The 23,547-nt window shown below is 47.5% G+C and overlaps 1 protein-coding gene across 8 annotated transcripts in view; it reads right to left on the bottom strand.

Moving 5' to 3' along the window:
- Positions 1–1,990: 1,990 nt before the first annotated feature.
- Positions 1,991–23,547, bottom strand: part of SYT16 (synaptotagmin 16) — a 135,464-nt gene continuing 113,907 nt past the window's right edge. For 2 of the 8 annotated variants that reach the window (XM_090141809.1, XM_090141810.1), the window contains 4 exons: positions 8,324–21,347; positions 7,136–7,254; positions 2,471–2,587; positions 1,991–2,383 (listed from right to left, as the gene is read on the bottom strand). In XM_090141809.1, the coding sequence (XP_089997935.1) occupies positions 21,034–21,347 (314 nt within the window). In that variant the 3' untranslated portion in view covers positions 1,991–2,383; positions 2,471–2,587; positions 7,136–7,254; positions 8,324–21,033. Of the gene's footprint in view, positions 2,384–2,470; positions 2,588–3,332; positions 6,546–6,784; positions 6,995–7,135; positions 7,255–8,323; positions 21,348–23,547 lie in introns of those variants that run through there. The other 6 variants (XM_090141812.1, XM_090141811.1, XM_090141813.1 and 3 more) reach the window with 6 other exon arrangements.

Below are 23,547 nucleotides of genomic sequence, written 5' to 3' on the forward strand. Positions count from 1 at the left end.
CCCTAGCATTCAGTGTAGCTTCTGCATTGCTGTGAGTTCAGGCAAAAACAGACAAAAAGAGCAAAAAAAGTGCATCAGCCAGGTCAGTTCAGAGCAGAATCACACTGACTGAACAGCCACACCACACACTGTGCCCCCAATGCCCTCCTGGGCACAGGCACTGCCTCTCGCTCTGCCTGCAGTGCCCCATCCCCAGCCTTCCCACAATACTTGTGCTGCTCACACTCCCCACTTTGCAGGTTGTCCTTCTCTTGAAATAAACTGTTGTTTTGCACTAATAAGCTGCGCCTTGCTGCTGCTTTCTGTCCCCTAAAGCTGTACTGCTGGGGCAGGAGTTCACGTTGCTCCTTGCATCTCCTGCTCCTCTCCTTTGTCCCGTGCTGTGAACGCGTGCCCAGCAGCTGCAGTGTCACAGCTGAGATGCTCTGAGGTTCCTCCTCTAACTCTGCACTGAGCACATCCTGGTCAAGCAATGGTATTTTTTGTACTTCAGAAATAGCATCAGCCACATCTGCATGAGAAAAGACTTCCAAAACTAAAAACAAATTCTGTTCTTCAACATGAACCTGCCTCCAGGTGGGAGTGCTCTTCTATTTGCTTTGCTCTAAAGATGTAGGGCTGACAGCCTGCCAGGCAAGGCCAGACTCCCCACAATAACTCTGCAGCTCTGTAGGACAGGTTTGGACCATTGGTGTTTTAGTTCAGCAGTCCTAGGTATCAGTCACTGATACATCACAGCTCGTTCATCACATTTCCCCAGGTTATAGTGCAATCATTGCTTTTGCTGGAGCATCATCTCTTCCCTTATATTACTCTTTGGTATTTTCATGATATAGCTTTGGCAGCTATAAAACCTCCCACTCGTAGTCACCAGTTTGCTGAACAGCTCTCATGTCAATCCACAGCTCATGAGATATATATTTACATAACCTAAGGTTAATACCCAGGTCGAAATCAGACATTTTGGTTAGATGGGGCCCTGTGCAATCTGATCTAGTACTTAACCTAGCAGCTGGCAGTCCTGCCCAAGATGGGGGTTGAAACTTGATGATCGTTGAGGTCTCTTCCAACCCAAGCCATTCTATGGCTCTATGATTTCACTTCACCTGAAACACCATTACCATCACTGAGTAGCTTCATCAGGAGTACCTCTGAACTTCTACTAGCATCTGTCACATACGTTAATTCTCTATCCAGAGAAGTTACCACTGTTTTTCTGCCTTTCCACGTCAAAATCACTGTTTACCTATTGATTCCTAGCACCAGTGTGAACCCCTTGCTAAACAGCAGGTCAGCATGCAGGAAGGTATGGGGGAAACAGCCCGAATGAAGCTAAGGGAACACGGCCACGGGACAAAGAAACAATCTGTCCTGTGAGCCGTTCTGCTCTGTACTAGAATAGCAAAGTAGATACCAGCTGAGAGATAATGTAAGTAAAAAGGTGAATGCAATTATTCTAAAAATAATAGTAACAACCTTGCAAATCTCATAGTAGTTTAAGTAGCAAGCGAGTTAGTCTCTGACCGTCCTAAGCAAAGGCCATTCCTTCGGCACTGACTCCTTCACGTACAAAGCATTTCCTCAGAGAAACTTCCTACCTGTCCCTTTGCAGTCAGTAACTGGCACCTGGCCCCTCGCTGCCGGGCTGCTCTGCTACCTGGGGCTCCCCTTCTGCTAAGGGTGGCACAACTGAACGGCAAAGTGATTCCCAGCGTCTGTATCTACACACAGAGAACTGCAACCGTGGCTTTGCTTCCACACAACACATTGCACGTGGGTGAGGCCCTCAGCATCACACCTGCCCTGTGTGTGCACGGTGCTTCGTGGCCAATTGGTTAATAGTGGGGCTGCGGAGCGGTGCCCGAAGCACCCAACTCACCCCAAGCTGTTGAGTCCAAGCTCCTCTCCCACCTCACCACGGGCATCTCTGCAATCAGTGCCTCATCCTAACGCCTCAGCAAGCAGTTCAAGCATTCAGAAACAAACATCGGTGGGTCTAACAGCTACTTTAATTCATTTTATAAATAAGCAATTGAGAATTCTGCTCCAGGTGGCTGCTTGTGTAGCCCATCCCATAAACGGCATTCTCTGCAGAATAAGGCACAATGCGATACGAATGCAGCTCTTCATAATAGAGTGACTGAGAACAGCACTCGTGTACCATAAACTTCAGCCGTTTTCGTGAGTCAGAGTAAGCAGTCCTATAGCACGGAGCCTCCTTAAAGTATTCATAGCTCTCCCTCTCTGTCTCTAGGTGAATCTTCCTCAACAGATTGTTAATTAACACCGACCTACGGAGATAGGCTTCGGGATCTTCCAGGAATCGGAGTTTCTGGAGAGAAAGTTTTAGAATACAAGTCCGGTCCTCAGGGAGTATCAGGTGCTGGGGAGCAAAGAGCATCACACGGGTCTTTAGTAGGGAGGGATGGAACCGAGGGAGGATGGGAGCTGGAAGGAGAAAGCTACTCACTTTTGGACAATACTCATGGTAATCTTGATGTAGATGTTCTTCTTCTGCATATTTTCTCTTAAAGTAGGCTACTTTCGACGTCGTTAATGGATTTGGTAGGCCCCAGTCAGATCAGCTCTGTGCAAGATTAAGAGAGGATTTAAGTTAGATTTAGGTTAGACGTTAGGAGGAAGCTCCTTACTGTGTGTGCCCCATCCCTGCAGGTGCCCGAGACCACGGAGGGGCCCTGGGCAGGCTGAGCTTTTGGCTGGCAACCAGCCCTCAGCAAGGGTTGGAGCTGGGTGAGCTGTAAAGTCCCTTCCAACCCAAAGCACGCTCCGGAGCAGTGACCACCCGCACTGGAGCTGCTGCCATCAGTACCCCGGCTGGTGACAGCCCTCCGGACCAAGGTAGGCGATGACCCGAGCCCAGCTCCGAATGCTGCTGGCCAGCTTTGCGGCGAGCTCTCGCTAGGTGGTAGTGTGGTCCCATGGCAGCCCGGCTCGGTGTGCTGCTGCTGCTGCTCCCTTGGTAGCTCTGAGCGCACGCAGCCTGCTTGGTGCTCAGCCCTTCAGCGAAGGGAAGGGAGCGCAGAGCCCTGGGGGGTCCCACAGGCTGCTCCCAGCTGCTTCTCTCTAGCAGAGGTGTCACAGTGCTACATCACTGCAGTGGGACCATAACTTTCCTTCTGGTGAACGCCAGACAGAACGCAGGCTGGGTTTTAGTTTCCAGATCATTAGACAGGAGGCACGTGTGTTTGAGGTTGACATCATCATGGACAAAACTCTCTCTGTTAAAAGCAGTTTCTGAGGTTTGCTTTCAAATGTGCTATTTCTCAGAAGGTTATTAATGGTGAATTTTAAAGTTCACAGAAAGTCACCACCTGGAGCCACTCGCAGTCAGGTCTTGGAGCTCACGCTTCCTTCTCCAAACTGAGATGCCCTTACAGAGGTGTGTAAAACCTTGGCTATTGGGGTAATAAAGGTCTTGGTTCTGGAGTGCAGAATCTCTCCTATGGTAACAGAACCAAATACACCACACATCTAAGAGAGAGCTCATGGTGCTGGATGTACCCCACCATGCTCTCTGAGCTGCAGGTGGGAGTGAAAGGACATTAACACCGATCCTGCAGGGGCTGGGGGCATCTCTCCATCCCTGGTAGGAGGGAGTGATGTACTCTGCCTTCCTCCTTCCACACCAAAACCCACAGGAGGTGCCCAAAGAGGACAAATCCTCATAGAAGACTCTTCCTGCATTTTCTTGCTGAACTTCAGGTTAGTGAGGATGGAGGTTTGCCATAAAGGACATTACAAAACTGGGTGGAAATACCTTGGCTGGTGGATTAATGGCCTGCCTGGAGCCAAGTGTCCCAGCCCTGCTTTGGGACCCAGCACTGCTCTCACAAAAGAGGACTCAGAAAGGGACTGTCCCTCCTTGTAATAGGACAATGCCATGTTTCTGTCAACCTGGATGGACCACTGCACACAGCTCTCGGGAGCCAGGGCACAGCTATGGCCTTCACAGCACTGCCAGCCCTGGGCAGCTGCAAAAAGTGATCCAAATGCACAGCCTTCACTGTTGGCAGGTTTTATCCTACATTTGAATTACACTGGAGACAGGGCACCCTGGGCATTTAACTACTCTGACACTGCTTCTCCTAGGTTAAAACCTCCCTGCTGTGTTGTCTGAACATAGGCAGAAAAGCATTTATGCTCTCGAAGCTGTAGGTTAAGAGAACATCACAAGGACTCGGGGGAGACCTTGTAGCTCTCTACAATGACCTGAAAGGAGATTGTGGTGAGGTGGGGGTTGGCCTCTTCTGCGTAACTAGCAATAGAGTGAGAACCAGCCTCAAGCTGTGCTGGTGTGGGGCGGGTTCAAGTTGGATATTAGAAAAAATTTCTTCTCTGAAAGAGTGGCCAAGCACTAGAACAGGCTGTTTAGGGAGATGATAGAGTCAGCGTCCCTGGAGGTGTTCAAGAAATGTGTCAATGTGGTACTAAGGAACGTGGTTTAGTGGGGAAGTACTGGTGGTAGGTGCTTGGCTGGACTGGGTGATCTTGGAAGTCTTTTCCAACCGTAATGGTGATTACAGTTTTCCTCAGTTTTTCTCTGAAGTGGACAAAGGTATGAAAGATGAAGTGTTGTTCTCATGGCCCCATCAGGGAAGGGAATAAAGCCAAACCCAGGGGCAGGCTGAGCCAACAAGCTTCGAAGTTATAAAACTCACTCTCTGGTGATTTCCACTGAAAAGGCTGAAAGCACAGCCTGTGTACTCTGCATGCAGAACATGAGCAGAGGCAGGACAGAAACCCAGGGCATGCAGAGCATCACCTCTCAACCCTCCATCTCTTCTCCATCTCCCTTGAGATGGAGGATGACAACTGAAACATCACTGGCCCTAAGGACAAACGGTCCTGAAGAAGGACCAGCAAACTGCTTGGAATAGCCATGCCAGATGGACAGGAGGAGGCTGTGTCTGAGAACATGGAGATGTGGCAGAGGGACACGGTCAGTGGGCATAGTGCAGATGGATTGAGGTTGGACTTGGGGAGGTCTTTTTCAACTTCAGTTTTTCTGTGATTTCATGAAGCTTCCTACAGCTGGCCCCATCCCACTGCCCTGTTCCCAACATTGGGCTGCAAGGCTGATTTTAAAAGGACACATTCCCACCTGCAAGCACAAAGCTCCTCAAAGACCAAGAGCAGAGCAGACGCAAGCTGCTCGGTGCTGGCTGTCAGCAAAGCCCAGCAGTTCCAGCCCTGCAGGACTCCTGAAAGTCAGTGCGGACTGCCTGGCCGGGCTGCAGGCACGCACGGCGGTAGTAATGCGGCAGTGAATCAGACCCTTCGTGTTTTGTTTAAATATAAACATATTGAATCAGTGCTTTTTTGTGAGGAAGGCTATTCTCGCCAGCCAAGTGTTTTGACAGCTACAGCAAGGTGGTATGAGTCACTGCCTCCGCCTCAGCCAGCCTTGGAGACAGATACATCTTAATCACATTACATTTTTTCAGTGCCGCACCACAATCCCAGGCACGGGGCCAACCATCCCCCCAGGGATGGAGTGGTGGATCCTGAGTGCGAAGTTTGCCCTCCCTGCCCAGCCGAGCCCGGCTGCTCGGAATGCACACAGCAGCGCAGCGGCTCCCGCTGCCATTAGCGCTAATGGAAGTTGGGAGCATAAATCCCATGCGTGGCACTGAGGGGATGGAGGCTGCTGCCTCCCGGATCTCCCCAGAGCAGCTTCATGAGGTCTTTAACTGTACTTTCAAATACGTGCCCGTTCCTACTCCTTGCCCTGGGAATAATTACAGCGCTGCTTGGACCCACAGAGTTATTAGGCATGTTTGGGCAGAGGGTTATCTTATCTAAATTGAAATGGAAATTGATTTATAGCATGGCAACTTCATGATCAAGCTGCAAATGGCACAAGATAGTCTTCACCTGCCCCAGGGTCCCCCATCACACAGAGATAGAGCCTCCGTGCAGCATGAATTAGTGCTGCTGGTCCCAGGAGGGCTGCAGGTCATCTCACAGAGGAGGTTTAGCAAATGACTGAGCAGCTGAGAGAAAGGAAAGATTGTGCTTTTCCACTTCAGGCAAATGGAAAGGGGACTGCCAGCCCTGGGTCTGCAGGCTGTACAGAGAGCAGTTCTGGCTGCCTCTATTTTTCCCACCTTTCCTGAGGAAGAGAACCCATCCCTGCAGCGTGGTGCTGCAGTGCTGGGGCTTGAGCAGCTGCTGCTCTCAGTGCATCACTGCAGACGGCTGCAGGGGAAACTCAGGGGCTCACTGGGTGAGCCTGAGCCAACAGCACCGCACACCTGAAATGTGCTGGTGCCCCATGGGGCTTCCTATCACAGCATGAGGGGATGGAAGTGCAAGAGAGCTGGCTGAGATGGAGAGCATCTCTGAGCATCTCCTGCTTGCACAAATAGAAAACCCAATGCTTCTGAGCATGCAGAGATGGGTGTTTATTATCAGCAGGAGATGTGACTTTGACATGGCTGCAGATACTGCCTTGTCCTTGCTGCTGCCGTCAAGCTGCAGTGATGAATTCCCCTGCGATGAACCTGTGATGAACCTCAGCCACGCTGCAATTACAAAGTGCTCAGCTGAAACCCTGCTCTGATTTCATGTTAGACTGCCGCATTTCTCAGGACAAGCAGCCTCAGGTCCCGCCGAGGCATTCCCAGCTCCAAAACACAGGCAGAGAAAATGTGAATGGGGAACACTGCCAGATCATGGGTTTCATATGGAATGACAATTGCAGAGCATAGGGATGGATCTCCCACTCCCCACCCGGGCACAGAAATCCCCCTTGATTGATTACCTGAGGGAAGGTAGCAGCCTTCCTACTGGCTGGAGCTGTGGCTTTGCACTTTAAAACTGCCTTCTTTGGGGGCTTCTAGTTGCTTTACAGATCTCCCTAGTTCATCAGGCACAGGCATCAGGATAGCTCTCATGAATGTATGAAAACAGAGACATAATGATGGGATGATTGCTCCGCTTCATTCCCTGCAGCCCCACTGCCTCCATCCCTCTGACCAAGAAAACAGGTACAGCTCAGCCAAATGCAGCAAAAAAATAGAATAACACCCTACTTCCATCTCAGTCCCCCTTTAGCAGTCATTTCCCTCGCTCCAAAGCCCAGTCAGCAGTAGTTGGCAAACGTGGCAGTTACCTGAGGATGTGGAGTCAGTCTGCAAAGGGTTTCTCTGGGATGACGCCAGCAGTCCCGGTGAGATCTCCTCGCACGGGCTCAGCAAGCATTGCTGGCAGCACGGCCCCGCAGAACGTCACCTGTGGGGGGACCAAAGGGGGACATGGCTCAGGTGGCAGCAGTGGGATGAGCACAAGAGAAAACAGGAAAAACAGAGTCCTGGTGTCACATCCAACTCATAGAATCGTTAAGGTTGGAGAGCCCACTAAGACTGTCTATTCCAAACTCCCAGATTTTGTCCTCGCTTCCCGGACAGCCTTTCAGACATAAACCAGAACATGAGGAAAAACCACGTCAGCCTCTCAGTGGTACAGCTGTAATGCTCCCAGAGCAAATGCTGCACACACAGCTCCTCGGAATACCCGGAAGTTTGCTGAGCCAAAACATGACTGCAGCCTGAGCACAACCTCATGAAACCATGTACTGTTTTCCCCATCAGCTCTTGTCAGCCTCACAGGAAAGCTGAAGGAATACAACTGAAACCACAGCATCATTTGGAGCAGCAGCATCCATTTCCCACCACACAGCCCCCCTAACCGCCCCGCACCGCCTGCAAAGTAACACAGCTCTGGGGAAAGTCAGATTACGGGTTCTGTGTCACAGGATTACTGCACTGTGCGTGTTTCTATGTTTGCCTTCTCAAGGGTCCCCAGGGCGCCGTGCAGAGAAACATCAACAGATCCATGTGTGCAGACCCAGCTCTGCACTTCTATGTGCAGAGATGCTCATACTGCCTATGTCAACATGTGAAGAAAAAGCAGATCCAAACACTGAAAGATAGAGGAAAACAGAGCTTGTGTGCGTGTGTGTGTGTGTGTGTGTGTGTGTGTCTCGCAGCTAGAACACGTCTATGTTTAGGCGGCTGTCTCATCCCCGAGGATGGCACATAGCAAGCAGGCAACAAAAAGTAGCTCTGCTTACTTTGCAGAGTTTGCCCATAGGAAGACAGCAGACAGAGCAGCACCTCGGTGCACAACCCGTAGCCCTGCAGGACCAACGCTGCTCCCTGCTCGGCTCCATGCCCTCTTCCACAGCGCTGCAAAGCCGGCAGCTCACACATACAAAACTCCCTCTGTGCCAGCAGCCTCCCGCAGCCCGGCCAGTAAATGCCACACTGTCCTCAAGCACCCTCAGCCCTGCGGCACTCACCCGGCGATCCCCGGCTGTGGAGGGAGAGCTGCTCCCGTCCTTCGTCCTTCCCCGGTCGCTCCGAGCTGCTGGCTGCCGCTGGAAGTGGTGGCACTGGTGGCAGCTTCTGCGGGTCCCTGCAGCCACTGAGGAGCGCATCACAGCCCGGCTGCAGCCCGCGGAGGTGGGCGCCCAGATGTGCCCGGCACGGATTGGTCCAGCGGGAGCAGATGTTGCCCGGTTGCTAGGAGCGTTGCTAGGCGCGTTGCTAGGAGACGGTGACGCTCTCCCCATCACTGGCGCGACTCGAGGCTGCGGGGAGGGAGGGGAGGTCCCGGCAGGAGAACCCACCACCTCCGTGGTGGGATGGGAAAGGCTGGAAGGAACGGGACAGGACAAGATAGGATGGGATGGGATGGACAGGGCGGGACAGGATGGGAGAATAGGGCGGAGAGGATGGGACAGGACAAGATAGGATGGAATGGGATGAGATGGAGTGGAACAGGATGGAATGGGTTGGTGTGGGATGAGGTGGGGTGGAATGGGATGGAATGAGTTGGGATGGGGTGGAATAGGATGGGATTGGACACGATGGGATGGGGAGGATGAGACACATGCACTGTGGCTTGCTAGGCTGCAGTGTGCCACAGCTCAGAGCTGGAAAGGGGATGAGTTGCTGCCACGGGCGTTGCAGCAGGGTGAAGGATGGGGAAGTGAAATGCAGGAGCTAGAAGGGGGCAGCTCTGCTTCGTGTCTTGCAGGTGGAGAGGACAGGTTATGTCCTATATGGACAAGTTGAAGGGGGTACAGAGTGGAGCAGCATCTGCAGGGGAAAGGATGCCAGGTAGCTGCCCCAGCATGGAGAGATCGAGACTGGGATAAACCAGTGCCCAGAAGGCAGGGAGTGGTCGGTCTGACTGGGGACTGCTGGTAATGCATACTCACAGTCTGCTCTCCCACCAGGTCACATTCATCTGCCCTCTCACCCCACGCCTACGTCTGGGCACACTGACCGTTCGCTGAGCACTTTCCATGCCCTATCAGAGTGCCCTGGCCAGGACACATATAGCCCTAGTCCCAAAGAGGCATTGTACCACTCTGAAATCCCATGGGCAGAAATAGGAATTACTTCCTGAAGAGATACCACATGGAAAAACAGTCCAAACAGAAGCTCAATGAGGCATGGGGCAACTTAGGCATTTCTGCTTAGATAGGACATCAAGCTCACCAAGAGTCCAGCCAGCAAGGCCCAGGAAAAGTTTTAAAAGAGTAAGTAAAATCTTACATGCACAAGGCAGTGTGTGCATAGAAGGGCAATTCCTTTTCCAAAGACCCCAACTCTATATGCAGATAATGGCAAAGAGGAGATTACTATATACATATATATATATATACACACATACATATATATATTTGTAATAGATGTATATAAATGTATAGTTTCTCCCATCCAGCAGTATGTAGGGCTTTTCCCTGCAAGATGTGAGCCACCTCTGACATGGGAAAAGGTTTTTGGAAAGACACATCAGTATCAGTAGCTACACTGATATTAATGGAACACTGATTTTCATCAGCTCAGCAGCTTGGGCTTTGTGCAGCATCTTTCCCCAAGAGAAAACCTCCTCATACAGTACATACAGCTGCCATGGATGCCACCATTGTTCCAAGAGCTCATGCCACAGCAGCCCTGTCTGGGAGGCAGTTCCCTCCATCTCATTCTCCATCTCTACTATGGAAGGTTTGCCTGTACCAAATCAAGGCAAGATGTTATGGCAACACATCCATTCTGGCCACAAGCTGAAGATCCTGGACGACTCCCTGTCTCCGGTGATCTGGAAGATAGGGGTCCTGGGCACATGGTACCTGGGGGTGTTACTGCTGGTGGGATACATGCAGATCCCCTCCTTCTTGTTGCTCCAAGGTCTGCAGGAAGGTCCCTGTAGAGCAGAATGTAGCAGGCTTGGTCCTCCTCCCTCTTACATGATGGAAACTCTTCATTTGGCACTTACCTGATCAATACCTCATCCGAATTTTACAGCACTGGCTCTTGGTAGGCCCAAGTCCCAGTTTTCAAACATCAACACAGCAGCCTTAGACCAGTTACTCCTTGTCACAGAATCATAGAATGACAAAGGTAGAAAAGACCTCTGAGATTACCAAGCCCAACCCCAGCCCACCCTCACCATGCTCACTGCCCACATCCCTCAGTGCCTCATCTCCATCGTTCTTTAATGTTTCCCCACTCCCCAGGTAGCTGTGCCACTGCATCATGACTCTTTCTGAGGATTTTTTTCTAATACCCAACCAGAGCATCTGGCTGTACTGAGTCCTAAGCATGAACCACCATGCATGTGCCTGCACACATCTCCTCTGGTCTGTGCAGCTGAAGAAAAGACCCAGCCACGTACCTATTTCAAACTGCCTCAGAAGTTCCACTTCTTTTATTGAAAAGTCAAATGAACTCAAACTAATCTCAGATTTGAATTTTCTAGGACAATAGGAAGGCACTGGAATTTAATTGATTTTGATTACCTGCCTTATTATTATTCTGCCAGTAGCGATAGTTCAGGTTGGTGTAATTTTAAATTTACTGTGAGATGAATCTGACATTTTTCCGCTGTTGAACAGAGGACTTGGGCAATGCTTCAGCTCTTCACAAAGATGTCATAATTAATACAGTAATCTCTCTTCTGGATATGGAGATAGAAAAGGAAGATGCAGTGGCACGTACTCTGCACCTAGGAGCTGAATGAACGACGGATGCACTACTCCAGTGTTCCTCAGATTTATTGTTTTTTTTTCTAACATTCAACACAATTTCTGCTGCAAAGACACCTCTTCCCCTCTCCTGTCAGCACACAAATGGGAATTATTAGCTGGCAATAACTTACTACAGCCAAAAGGTCATCTAATCTTCCCCCAGCTGGCTACAGGAAACATTTCCATCCCCTGAGAAGCCTGGAGCAAATTCTTCCAAAATCCAAGGCTTGCTGCTTTCTTCAAGGCAGTTTGAGCCTTTCTGTCTCATTCCTTTCCCACCAGGTGTGCATACAGCCCCCCAGCTAAAGACAGGGTTTGTTTGAAGCTGGGCTATCCAAATGCTTGGGATAAGTGTTCCAGCTTGGGAGCTCCAGTCTGGGAGCCCCGTTTCGAGCCATAGGAGCTGCAGCAGGAGAAGCAGACCTGAGCAGTCACAATGATGTGCTGGGAAGCATACAGTGCAGCTAGCAGGCTCACTGCTCTGACACGGGGGCATCAAATCCCTGCATGTCAGCGTGTGCAGACCTGAATTCTGCTTTCCACAGCAGTAAGTGATCTGAACACTTGGTCATGCAAACTGAAGGAAGATGTGCAGCAGATGCTCCATCCCACCCCCAACTTATCCCACCCCACTCCATCACACTGCATCCCATTGCATTGCATTGCATTGCATCCCATCCCATCCCAGCTATTGTCATGGAGACATGAGCCATGCCCTCCCCTCCCATGGGAAGAGTTTTCCCATCTGCTAGGGATGCCTGGCTGGGAGCTGCTGCCCAGCTGAAGCACATGTTGTTTTCGTGCAATGGAAATTAAACAGAACAGTGAACTGGGACCAAAGTCTCTATTGACAGTGATATTATTTGAAAAGATAAGACTTTAAATGCATAGTGCACAAGATAAAACCTGGACAGGCAGGCAATAGAAGAGTAGGGTGTTGGGTTTTTTTGTTTTTTTCTTTTTTCTTTTAAGAATTTGGAAAGCAGGATTGCCTAGCATCGTTAGTGCTATGATAATAAACATGTATTTTAAAATGGTTGTGAGTAACTGGGAATATGAAAAAAAAAGAAAAACCCAGAACATTACCACTTACTTTAACTGCCAAGTAGAATTAGAAAAAAAATCAGTTCCTTCATCTCACAACAGTTACATCTCCTCAAGCCAATCATTAAAGACAAATGAATTAAATTAATGTGCCCTTCTGAATTGAAGCACCAAACATTCAAAAGATGTGTGCATAGGAACACCAGTGCTCCCAGGCAGCACAGACCTCCACGAGGGCTCTATTTCTCAACACAGCCAAAGGGACCCACTGACATAATGACTTCCAGGTGGGCAGAAGGCACTGTAAGGATGAGATGCACTTGAAATGCACATTTATACCTGGAACTCGGAGCAGTTGGAGATGTGAGGAGTTGTGTCCTGGACCAATTTCCATCCCTGGCCTGGCCCATTTAGCTGAGGTGTTCCCAGATACTGGCCCATCACTGCCCACCTTGGTGAGCAGCTCCCATGATGTCCTAGAACTGTTTTCCTCCTGAATCTTGCAGTGCATCATACCAGAAAACTTGTTGGTATGTGAGAACGTGTTAAGGGTTTGTTTTGTTCTGTTGACCTGTTTACACTTAAAAAGATCGATAGTGAGACTTCAGCAGGCAGCTGGGAAGCAGCATAACAAACACAGCCTGTTTTCCTATCCATTTGTGCTCTTTTTTCCAACCAAGCACCCCAACACCAACACCCAAATTCCACTGCGTCCCCAGGAGGCAGCTCACCATCGACTGGCTGACCTCGAGCTGTCAAACTCGTTCCTTTCTGCCTCTCTGCGAGTGCTCCTCTGCCAGGTAACACAATTTCTAGAAGCATAATTGTCTTTGAGCCATCTACCCTTCTTTCAAATGTGATTGAAATTGGCCAAACTGCTCAAAAACGGCGATGGTGGGGGAGAGACTGGCGAGGAGACAGATGGCAGACAGCTCAGCTCCTCCAGCCTAAATTGGGCTGATTGAGACGTGGGAATGCTTTCACCCTCTCATGAAAAATTCTATCACTCTTTCGTTGAAATTCAAAACTTAGTTTTGCGACATTCAAAATGTGACTTTTCCACCTGGCCAAAGCTGGGATGACATGAGGGATATCTTGGCAAAACAGCACTTGGTGCTTCGCCAAGGAGCAAAGCAGCTCTGAGCAAGGAATTAAAATGCAGCTGGAGGGAGAACAGAATAATGGGAATAAAACAAAGCAAAACAAGGCAAAACAAAATGTGGAGTTTGCTGAGGAACTGAGGATGGGAGATGCCAGCATGAATTTTAAATGCATTTTAGGAAAAAAATGGACAGGGAACGCAGTGAGCCCAATCACCTCACCAACATCAGTCCTCAGCAAAACAATAAAACTCCGTTTGTCTCAAAGATTTGTACCAGTGAGGTCCTGGAGAGCCAGCCTTGCAGACCCCAGAAGGGGATTCAGAAATCCTTGCTCCCCACATTTGTACATCACTGCTCTCTCAGTGCTCTGAACACTCACAGCTCAAAATCACCACTTTTGAATTATTTTGGGGGGCTTTTGTCTTTTCCTGTCTCAACGTGGGCATGGGTTACAACGGCTACCTGATGGAAGTGCACTACACACCAGCACATCACGCTCAAAGGCACACACAGGCCAAGTGGCCATCAGACAGGAACATGACCCTCACTGCTGCTGGGATGTGCTTGGCCTTGCATTAGCCCAATGTCAGCTCCCCAACCCAAGGGACCAAGCACACATTGATGACACAACACTCACTGATGAGACAGATAACCAAGAGCAGCCCTCGTGGGAGAGGCAACGTGCAGACAGAGGAGGATGGGGAGGGGGGGATAATTCCCATTCCCCCCAGTTATGCATTATGCACTGACCACCTGCATCTTTGTTCTGGACAAAACACGTCCACCTCTCCTAGATGCATATTCACTCGATTCTGCCACAATAAGAACACAAAGGAAGATACGCTGGTTTTGCATGTCTACATGAGCCATCTGCTTCTATTTTATTGATAAAAACCTGCTCACTGAAACAAAATAAGACTGTTTCTAAGGTGTGGATGGTTGTATGTGTGTGTGTGCGGGTAATTTCAGCCCAGAATTCTACAGAAGCTGGGTTTAATGCTTTTTTTCTTTTTTTCCCAGTCAGATATCATCGAGACATTAGCATTCCTAACACAGCATATAATTAGCGAGAGGCAATATATTGTATGATCATGCACGTTAACACTTAAGTAGAATAAAAATGTTTCATTGTCAAGTACATGAAAAGCTAAGAATAAACCCGTATCACTCTTCCTGTTGAATATCCAAACATCTTTTCATCGTATTTTTCATCCTTTTTTAAAATCAGTTTTGCACTTCAGCTCCTCTCTTTCAACCACACGTAGCAAGTGAAACGATGCTGATACCATTCCAGTTGCCAAACCAGTCAGTTCCAGTCCTTTATTAGCTACATAGAAGGTACAATTTTTCAGTGCAATCTTTGAACCTTTACAGAAGTGAAAAGGGAATATGAATTTGTTTTGTATCATCTTCAGAGTATGAACAATTCTTCTTCTATAGACATATTTATAACTGAACAAGAAATTCAAGCCCCACAAGCTTTGCTGTGGACATGAAGTGCTATACCATGTCCTGGGATGTGTGGGAGAATGTGCCCAGCTGGAAATGCAACAGCAAGACATAAAAACTGACCATGCCAGAAATGGTGCATTGTTCCAGAAGGGAAAGAAGCCAACGTGCACTAAAGAACAACTAATTTAGTATGGTATGCTTAAATCAACAGTCAGATATACATTGAACCGTGCTGCATGCAAAGGCCTTGGGGGCACAATACCTAATAACATTTTTATATACACATGTATAGATGCTAAGTCTACCAAGTGAATACTTCATTTACTCTTCATAAGAAACACAAGGCCAAACTCTGCTGGGAAAGTGTCACAGAAAAGAACAGAGCCCAGCAAGATAAAACCCACAGCTGTGCCGATCAGAAGGAGGTGAGACTGGTTTAATTGGAAACCCTGTGCTTGAGATGCCACACAGTGACAGCAAGACACCAGAGAACAGGTTTTGTCCTGAGCACCATGAACAGAAGATATTGCTGCCAGGCATGGCCCTGACTTGGAGCGCATCTCTGCAGATATTAATGAAAGGATAGGAGATGGTGTGAAGCATAAGCACCTGGAAAGTGTTAACAGAACAACTGGGATGAGGAAAACAGGCAGCCTTCCTCCTGCCTCACCAGCAGCAGGACTGCGGGTGGGTACGTCCCCATGGCAGGCAGGACCCAAATTCCCCTCTGGTCCCCAGATGATGATTGACACTGCGGTACCCAACTGCTGGGTATTCCCTGATTCTTCCTCCCATGTGGGAGCATAGGGGAAATAACATGACCTTCAGCCTCCTATTCTGAAGGGGGGGAAGCATGCAGCATTCCTTCTGCACCCCAATCCAGGCAGGTGGTTTGCATGGAGAAGAGAGGGATTGGAACACTAGAAAAGATGAATGGTGCCTATCAAGTTCTTTTTCCAGGCTACAGCATTGACCTATATCTGCTTCATAAAGGTGAAAAAACATGGATAGCTGTGTGGGCTGAGCAGGAACATCTTCCTGCTGCCAGCTGGCAAACAGCTTGGGGATTACAGCATGAGGATTAATAGCCTTTGTCATTTGTAAGTGCAGATGCTAACCTTACTCACATGACGGACTGATCTTCTTTGGATTCTGTGCCTGTTTGCTGTTCCAGAAAGATGACCTTGGGCTGCCGTGAGAGACAAAATATTTACACATTCATTTCTTAAGACCTACAGTGTAGGCTGCGGGAAGGCACGAGCTCACTCTGTGCTGGGGAGAAAAAAAAAAGAAAAAAAGAAAGTGCTGTATTGCCTTCAGCAGTAATGGAACTAAGGAACTGAGGTGGAAAACAAGGAAGCAAAGCCACACCTCAGCAGCACGAGCACTCAGCCTTTCCTCTCCACCCCCATCCCGACCACCACTAAGGGCTTTCACTCCTTGCACAACCACCTGCTAAATCTGCACCAGGTTCCCAATAAAAGCCCACGTTAGTTATCCTGTATTTCTTTCCAAGCTGCAAGACCTGTCAGCTTCTGGCTGCATTTATCACTGAAGAAGATCAGCTGGATGCCAGCATCACTGCCTGAGGTACAAGAACGTTCTGCTGGGTAGCTCTCGCTGTAGGGAATATCCTGCCTCCCTCAAAGAGCAAGCTCTCCTACAAATCCTGGCTGCTTTTTCTTCCCCTCAAACCACAGTTGCAAACATCACACTCAGTACATTTTAAATGGAAAGCGGATGCTCCTGCATACTAATTTCTTCAGGCTCTGCCATTCTTTTACAGAACACAAAAAAAACCCAGGAGGAACCAAACAGAAGAGGCTGTTTCTTCCACCCTTAGCTCTGTCCACCCAGGGCTGAACAGGTGTCACAGCCTTGTAAACATTAAAGCATCACAACCCAACCAGCACCATTCGCATTCCACAGGCGTGGAGGCCTTGGGGCAAGCACCTCCAGACACAGCCACGCGGCCTCACTCAGCCTTTATGCCTCCATTTTGTGTGAAAGAGAGGTAGAGAGGTGAAGTGTGGCGATGATACAGATGAAAGATGATGACAAATACAGGAGTGAGGAAAGCTCTGTGGGCACGTGAGCTCCAAGGCCAGCGCCAGCTTTAGCTGAAGGAGAAATGAGCGGCCACCAGAGGAAAGGCCTCCTCTGCCAAGCAGCCACCTCGGGCTTTGTGCTGGAGAGATGATTGATAGCAGCTGGCGGCCTTCGGTTCTGCAAGTCTAAGAACATCTGAAGACATTCATGCTTGTAGATCAATCAATTATGTAAAGCACCAAGTAACTTCACGGGCTCTGCAGCCACTAAAAATACCACATTACCTCACACAATCCCAGAACCGTAGGGGCTGGAAGGGACCTCTGGGCATCATCCAGTCCAATCCCGTGCCAAAGCAGGCACCCTACCTCCACTTATTGCCCTCCATGCCCCATGAAGCACACAGCCACATCACCCTGTGATAGAACACAGCAGGGCCTGAGTAATTAATGCCAGTGGTAGAAAGGAAACCCAAACTAACCAAATCGTGCTGCAGACAGTCCAGAGAAAGCCTTCCCAAACAGGCACGTCAGTCAGCTATCGCTGCAGCACAGTGGGCTAAAAGAGGTACTCAGTTCTGTGGGCATCAGTTGAAAGTCGGCTTTACTGCAGAGAATACAAACGCGGTGAGATCATTCTGTTCTGTTGTCAATACACATTAAAAACAAGAAATAAAATAACAGCAGAGAGCCTAGCGGGACAGGGATGTGCTGCTGGAGAGAGACCAAGAAAGGAACAGACTGCAGCTAGCTGAGCGACGCTGCTCGAGATAGAGACGGATCCAGAGCACTTTGCCCACAGCATCCTGGGCTTAAGCCAGTGCAGTGAGTTCCTTCCCACACAACGGTTTTGTGGTTTTGGATCTTTTTTCTTTCTTCCCCCTAGAGAAGAAAATTCAAATAACCTCTTCGGGGATTCCAGACAGTGGTGTCAAAAGGAGATAAATTATCTTAGAAAACATGCATTAGGAAACCTGTGTAGTCAGGCCATGCAAGCGCCCAAGCATTCCCAGAAGCAGGTCAGCTGTTCACCCCATGGCCCTATTCTCCTCCTAGAGCCCCACAGGAGCAGGGACCCAGCACAGCACACATGGGGATGGAGGCCAGAGGGGCACAAGGCCCAGCTCCAGTGGCCATCGCCTACGGAGAGCTAAGTGCGAGGCAGGATTTCCAAGGAATGGAAGCATGCCTGGAAATTCAGACTTCCCAGCTACTTCTAAAGGAAACGAGGGGTTATAGCAGTGACTGAAAGGGCAGTGGTATTTACATGAGAAAGACCAGGAGCACAAGGTCAGCCTGTATCAATGTTAGCAATAACTAATACAATCTGTCTATGAAAAGAATTACTTGAGCTCTGAAATAAAGGAGAGCTGCAGCTAAGCCTTCTTTATTTCACAGATAGTCAATACTGTAAAGAAAAACAAACCAGAAAACCAACAAAAATCCTGAAATACAGCTAGCAAACATGAGCACCCCCAACACCATTCATCCCAAGATTCATAAATGCCTCTGTGCTTCAGTAGGAATTTAATGAACTTCACAGATGTACTGCTCAAGGCACGGATGTGCCAACAGTTTTAGCAGCAGCTCCAAACAATGCTCCCCCTCACTTCACCCCTTTCTCCTTCCCTTCAATTTTTTCTTGTAAAACATCAGGCCAAAACGCCAAAATGTTATTGCAATGATGCAGGAAGCTGCTTCCATCTGAGAGCAAAGTTTTAACATGTGCTCAGATATTGACAGACTCTATGTATGCTGTTGTCTCTTGCTTTCCTCTGCACCTTAATATTCCATAGTGGAAATATACTTTAAAATTCAATTCTGTTTGTGCTGTATCTTTAGAAAAGATCTAGATATGAAAACAGCATGCAAGCCCAAAATCAGTTCACTTCATTGCTTTTTAAAACTAGCCCTTTCAATAATTCTTTTGAATCACACGATTATAAATCTGGGTTATGTCCAGTTCACTTGTGAAACATACTACCAATTTATACTTTTCCCTTAGCTAATCATTAAATTAAGCATAAGCGACACTTTACAGGTTCAAGAAGATACTAAGAGAATCTGAATAAGTTTATTATACACATCTCAGATAATAAAATTACTTATAAACACTTGAATATACATTTCATGCAGTTCAGGAAAAAATGCAGAGATTAGAAAACAAGTGAAATCAGCAAATGCACCTTTTGATTTGGTCTGTTTTACGTACTTTTTCCAGAAGAAAAACATACGGTAAAAAAAAGCCACATTCAGACTGGTTTGCTTATTATCACTCAGATGCTTGTTATCTCTCCTATTGGCAACACAGCAGAATTAACAGTGCAGTCAAAAATGCAGTTGTATTTTGGTTAGATCCTGATTTGAGATACAAAGCCCCAGTAGTACAGAGCAGATATTGTGCCAGCTTATCTAGGCAGTGGAGGACAATCCTCCTGCATAGGACAGCCATCAGTCTCACTGGAAAATGATGCCTGGGCAAGTAAGTGTTAAGAACATACAAAGCCACAGTCTGTAGGGTTTGTCTCACCCACACCAGAAATCCTTCTTCACTAAGATTATCTTGCTGGGCTGCCATGTGAGGACAGACAAAGACTGTGTGCATTACACCAAGTGATAACCTGCATCTACCACACCACTGCCCAGTGGGTGATCACTAGCCTGAGTGTGATGCAAACCAGTACTCAGGCTCAATTTTGGTTAAACAACCAGTGCTGAAACTTGCACAGCACCACTGAATGGAAAGAGACAGCTGTGGTGCAAGAGACAGAGTCTGGTGCCAGACTAGCAAATGACAAAAACAAAACATGAGGTGATTCAGAAGAGAGAAACCTTTCCAGCAAGATATTTCCTTCCTATCATCAGAAGGAATGAAGAAACGCCAATCCTCTTCTAAAGAGCTTAGGGTATTAAAATCAGGCAGCTGATGGCATGTGAATATCTTGGCACCTTTCTGTCTACATACCATCACTGCCCAAGAGAATCCACAGCCTCTGCTATGTCACATGCAGTTTTCCAGCAGCTAGTCAGAGCTCAGTGTTCAATAGTCAAACAGATGAAGACTTCTTCCCCAGCCACTGACTCTACAACTTCAACTCATGGAGATGGGAAAAATGATTAAAATGGACAATAACAAAACAGGCTGAAAAGTAACATCACTTCATCCATCGAGCCTCCTCCCTGCAAGCTGCCCCTCTAGGAGTCCCCTGTGTCCTATTTCACCTGTTCTTGTAGGAGAAACTGTCCCAAAGATGAGGTGACTTGGTCTGGCATTCTTTACTGCTCAACATGCCAAAAACAGGTCTCTTTCCAGTCCCCAAAGATACTACAGACAGCCCATTTGAACAAGAGCCCTCAGTAAACTTGAGTTGTGCTTCAGTGAACAACAGAGAAATCATGGATCAAAAGCTTTTCTGTATAACGCTCACAGAAATGCTTTTCTGAATGAAACTCACTTTTACAGAACAAAATAACACATAATCAAAACGATGCAGAAAAGACTGATTCAGGCACAAAGGTGGACGTGCAGCTTGTTCTGGTCTTTGTTTTTTGGTATTCATGATGACAGAAGCCTTGAACTTCAAGTAAGCATCCAAACATGCATTGTATAGTCACAATATAAAACTGCTATTAGTTATCCCTCATGCAATCCCTGTAGCAATACAGGCTAACAAGTGCACAGGATGCCTAATTAATAATACTGGCAGTATTAAGTCCAAATAAACACTATCAGTTAGTATCAGAAACAGTAATAATGCCTAGGCACTTTAAAGTGACAGAGAATTCAACAGTGCTTTCCCATGCTGTCTGAAAAATCCAGTCTATAGTGGTACCAAATGTTCATTTCTGGGACTTAAAAAATAAGATAATAAAAGAGAGAAAATGTGATCTGCATGCAGTTTAGCCTATCTGTGAGCTATCTGCGTGTCAAGAATATTTGCAAACTTCATTAATATAAATAAGGGAGGGATCAGAGAATTTACTCCAGAAGAAAACAGCATCAAAATCGAACTGTGATGATTAGATATACGATAAAATGAGCAAGATGAGGAGCAAAGGGAGGATCTTGTAGGTTTGCCCTTGCTTTTCCTAGGGTTACTAATTTGGATGTGGAAAACGCAGGGCAACCTGGAAAGACAAGAACTAAACTTGCTTCCCAGGTCTTGTCACTTTTAATGCCTGACAGATGATACAGAAAAGTCAGGTTAAAAAGTACATGACCTATCAGAGCACAATGCTTGCCACGGGACAGCTGCTTCCTGCTGACCGAGAACGAGGGAAGACAGCCCATCGTCCCGAGATCTACAGGCTGCCCTGGTTACCATTAAGACTCCAGCAATGTGTGCCACCTGCAGACCTGCAGCCCCTTTGACTCCTTCATCTCCTGCCAATGACTTTGCTCTTCTTCTCCGCTGCTGTTCTGCCCCATGGAGATCCAGCCGATCATCTCTTTGCGCTTCATGCTGCGTTTGTTGTATATGGAGATCATTAGTGTGACATCGGAGAGCTGGAAGAGGGCAACCTGGAAGATGAAAGTTTCCTTGTAGACAGGGTTGGGCTGCCCTCGACGGATGGAGGTCTTGCAGCGAGACATCTCCTGGCCCACGGAGTTGAGCAGGCAAAGCTTTCCATAGGTATCTAGGACAAAACACAGGAAATAAAATGTTTGGCACAGTTAAAAGATTAAATGGAAAGCCCCAAGTAGTCAAAAATCACCCAAAAAAACTCCATGCAGAGCAGCTTTGTCTGGTTGGACCTATCTACTTCATCCATGGGATGAAGAGTAGTAGATGAGAGTAACCCTTGGACTTCCTCATGTCCAGCTGGGGAGAAGAACAGAAGGAAGTAAATGCATGTTTCAGACTGTGCTCTTGGCAAAAAAAACAAACCAGGACAACTGGTTTTCAAATCCACAAAACATAAGGCTAACTGAATCTATGAGCATCACCGCGGATTCTCTGTGCCAAACAGTGTGTCTGCACCTTTCATTCCTCTCCCTCACAACAAAGCTTTGCAGCTGTCTTACCAGGGTTGCCCTTGGCTGCATTTGCCCCTTCATCACTTTCCTTTGGAAAAAAAAAAAAAAAAAAAAAAAGCCTCTCTAATTTCATATTTGAAACAGCACACAAAAATGGTCCCAAAAAAGAGGGAGTGAAATGATTTCATCTCACATGATGGTCTCAAGACCTATTCCAAATTTTCACCTTATTTTTTTTTTTTTGTTAAGGTCAATTTTATTCATTATTTGAGTGAACACGAAAAGTAAAAATGATAAGCAGATACAGGGAAGGCGTGCACTAATTCAATATTTCCATAAATTCACCCTTAAAACTCTTGCTGCCTCGTGTGCTAATGATCCCATATCTGGTACATGTTGGCTAATGCTGTGGTCCCAGGCAAAGCCCTGTGCTCCCCCTGCTCCACAGACCCAGCTCGGTGCGATCTTTCACCTTGCTCTGCAATCAGTGGTAGCAGATCGCTTGGCAAGAAAAACTCCTCTCCTAACCTCTCTGCAAATCTGTGCCCGGGCTTCTGCAAGTGATTATTATTTCAGAGTGTGCTGAAGATAGGAAATAAATAACAAGCTACGGTCTCTTGTCTACAGCATGTCTATCCTCTTGTGTTCCCATTTGATGTGCTATTTTACGCACTTATCTGCTGAGCGACACAAGGTGTGAAATTACACTTCAGGTGTGAAAACACTTCTGTGTCTCCAAAGCAAGGCTCTCCGCTCCTCAAACTGTTCCACTGAAAAAGCTGTCAGGAGACTGACAATCGAGGAGCAAATTGTGAGCATGCACAGCTGTACAGCTATCGAGTTTCTGTGGAGAAAGTTCAGTCCAATCATTAGCTAGCGGTGCCAATTTGGCTCCCAGCATAACACTGGAGATGAGTAGATCTTGCCAACAAAGACCTACTCGTTAGACAGGAAAGCAGAGCTCTGACGTGTGATAGTTTGCTGATTGTAGCTGGGAAAGAAAGAGCTGCTTCACTGAGAGGTGCTTCACTGAGAAGGGAATTAATTCCCACAGTAATATTCAATTTCGGTGACGCTGAGGGATTGAATTCTCTAACAACTTCAGATCCATCAGAAACAAAACCTGCAAGACAGAACTCTCTGCTCTAACTCAGGGTGAAACCAAGCAAGTTAACTACCAGATGCAATGTCTTGCAGCACTTGTAGAGATGTCACTTTGCTCTGCACTGACTATTAAAGATAAATGGGGGTAGAGAGCTGTTTTCTTTTTCCTCTCTATTCTATTCACCCTTATTTGTGAGGGGGGAATTTCAAAATAGCTAAAAATTCAGCCAGACTTATTTTTCAACACAAGCAAGCAGCTAACTAGGACAATTCCCTGTTTAAATTTCAAAGTGTATTTCCTTTAAAAATTGAAATCTCACACTTACATAATTTCAGTACATTTTCCAAACCAATCCAGTGTGCAGGCAGAATGCTGAAGAGGCTCATTTCTGCTGGCATGAAAGAGAGGAGAGCACTGGGACACAGGAACTCATGGAGATGAGACCCTTTCTGCTCCCTGCCCAAAGTCTCCATTTTCCTGTAGATACATCCTTGGTGTCACACCTCCTTCCCCACCACTCTCTGAGAACTGCTTTTTTGAGGGTAAGGGAATCTCAGTAAACCTTTCTATCATCCTCCCTTCTTACTGCCAGCACTGACAGCTCAGGTGGGATTCATCACACCTAACTTCAGGCACAAACATTTCAGCAGACCCCAACAGAGTCAACCAAGTTACAGCCAATCCTGCCAAAGAGACATATGGCATAGTTCAGCAGCAATGTAGCAGACAGTGTGGCTACTAGACATGATGTACGT

This window comes from Phasianus colchicus, chromosome 5 (assembly GCF_987193195.1).
Source record: "Phasianus colchicus chromosome 5, bPhaCol1.hap1.1, whole genome shotgun sequence".
NCBI lineage: Eukaryota > Metazoa > Chordata > Aves > Galliformes > Phasianidae > Phasianus > Phasianus colchicus.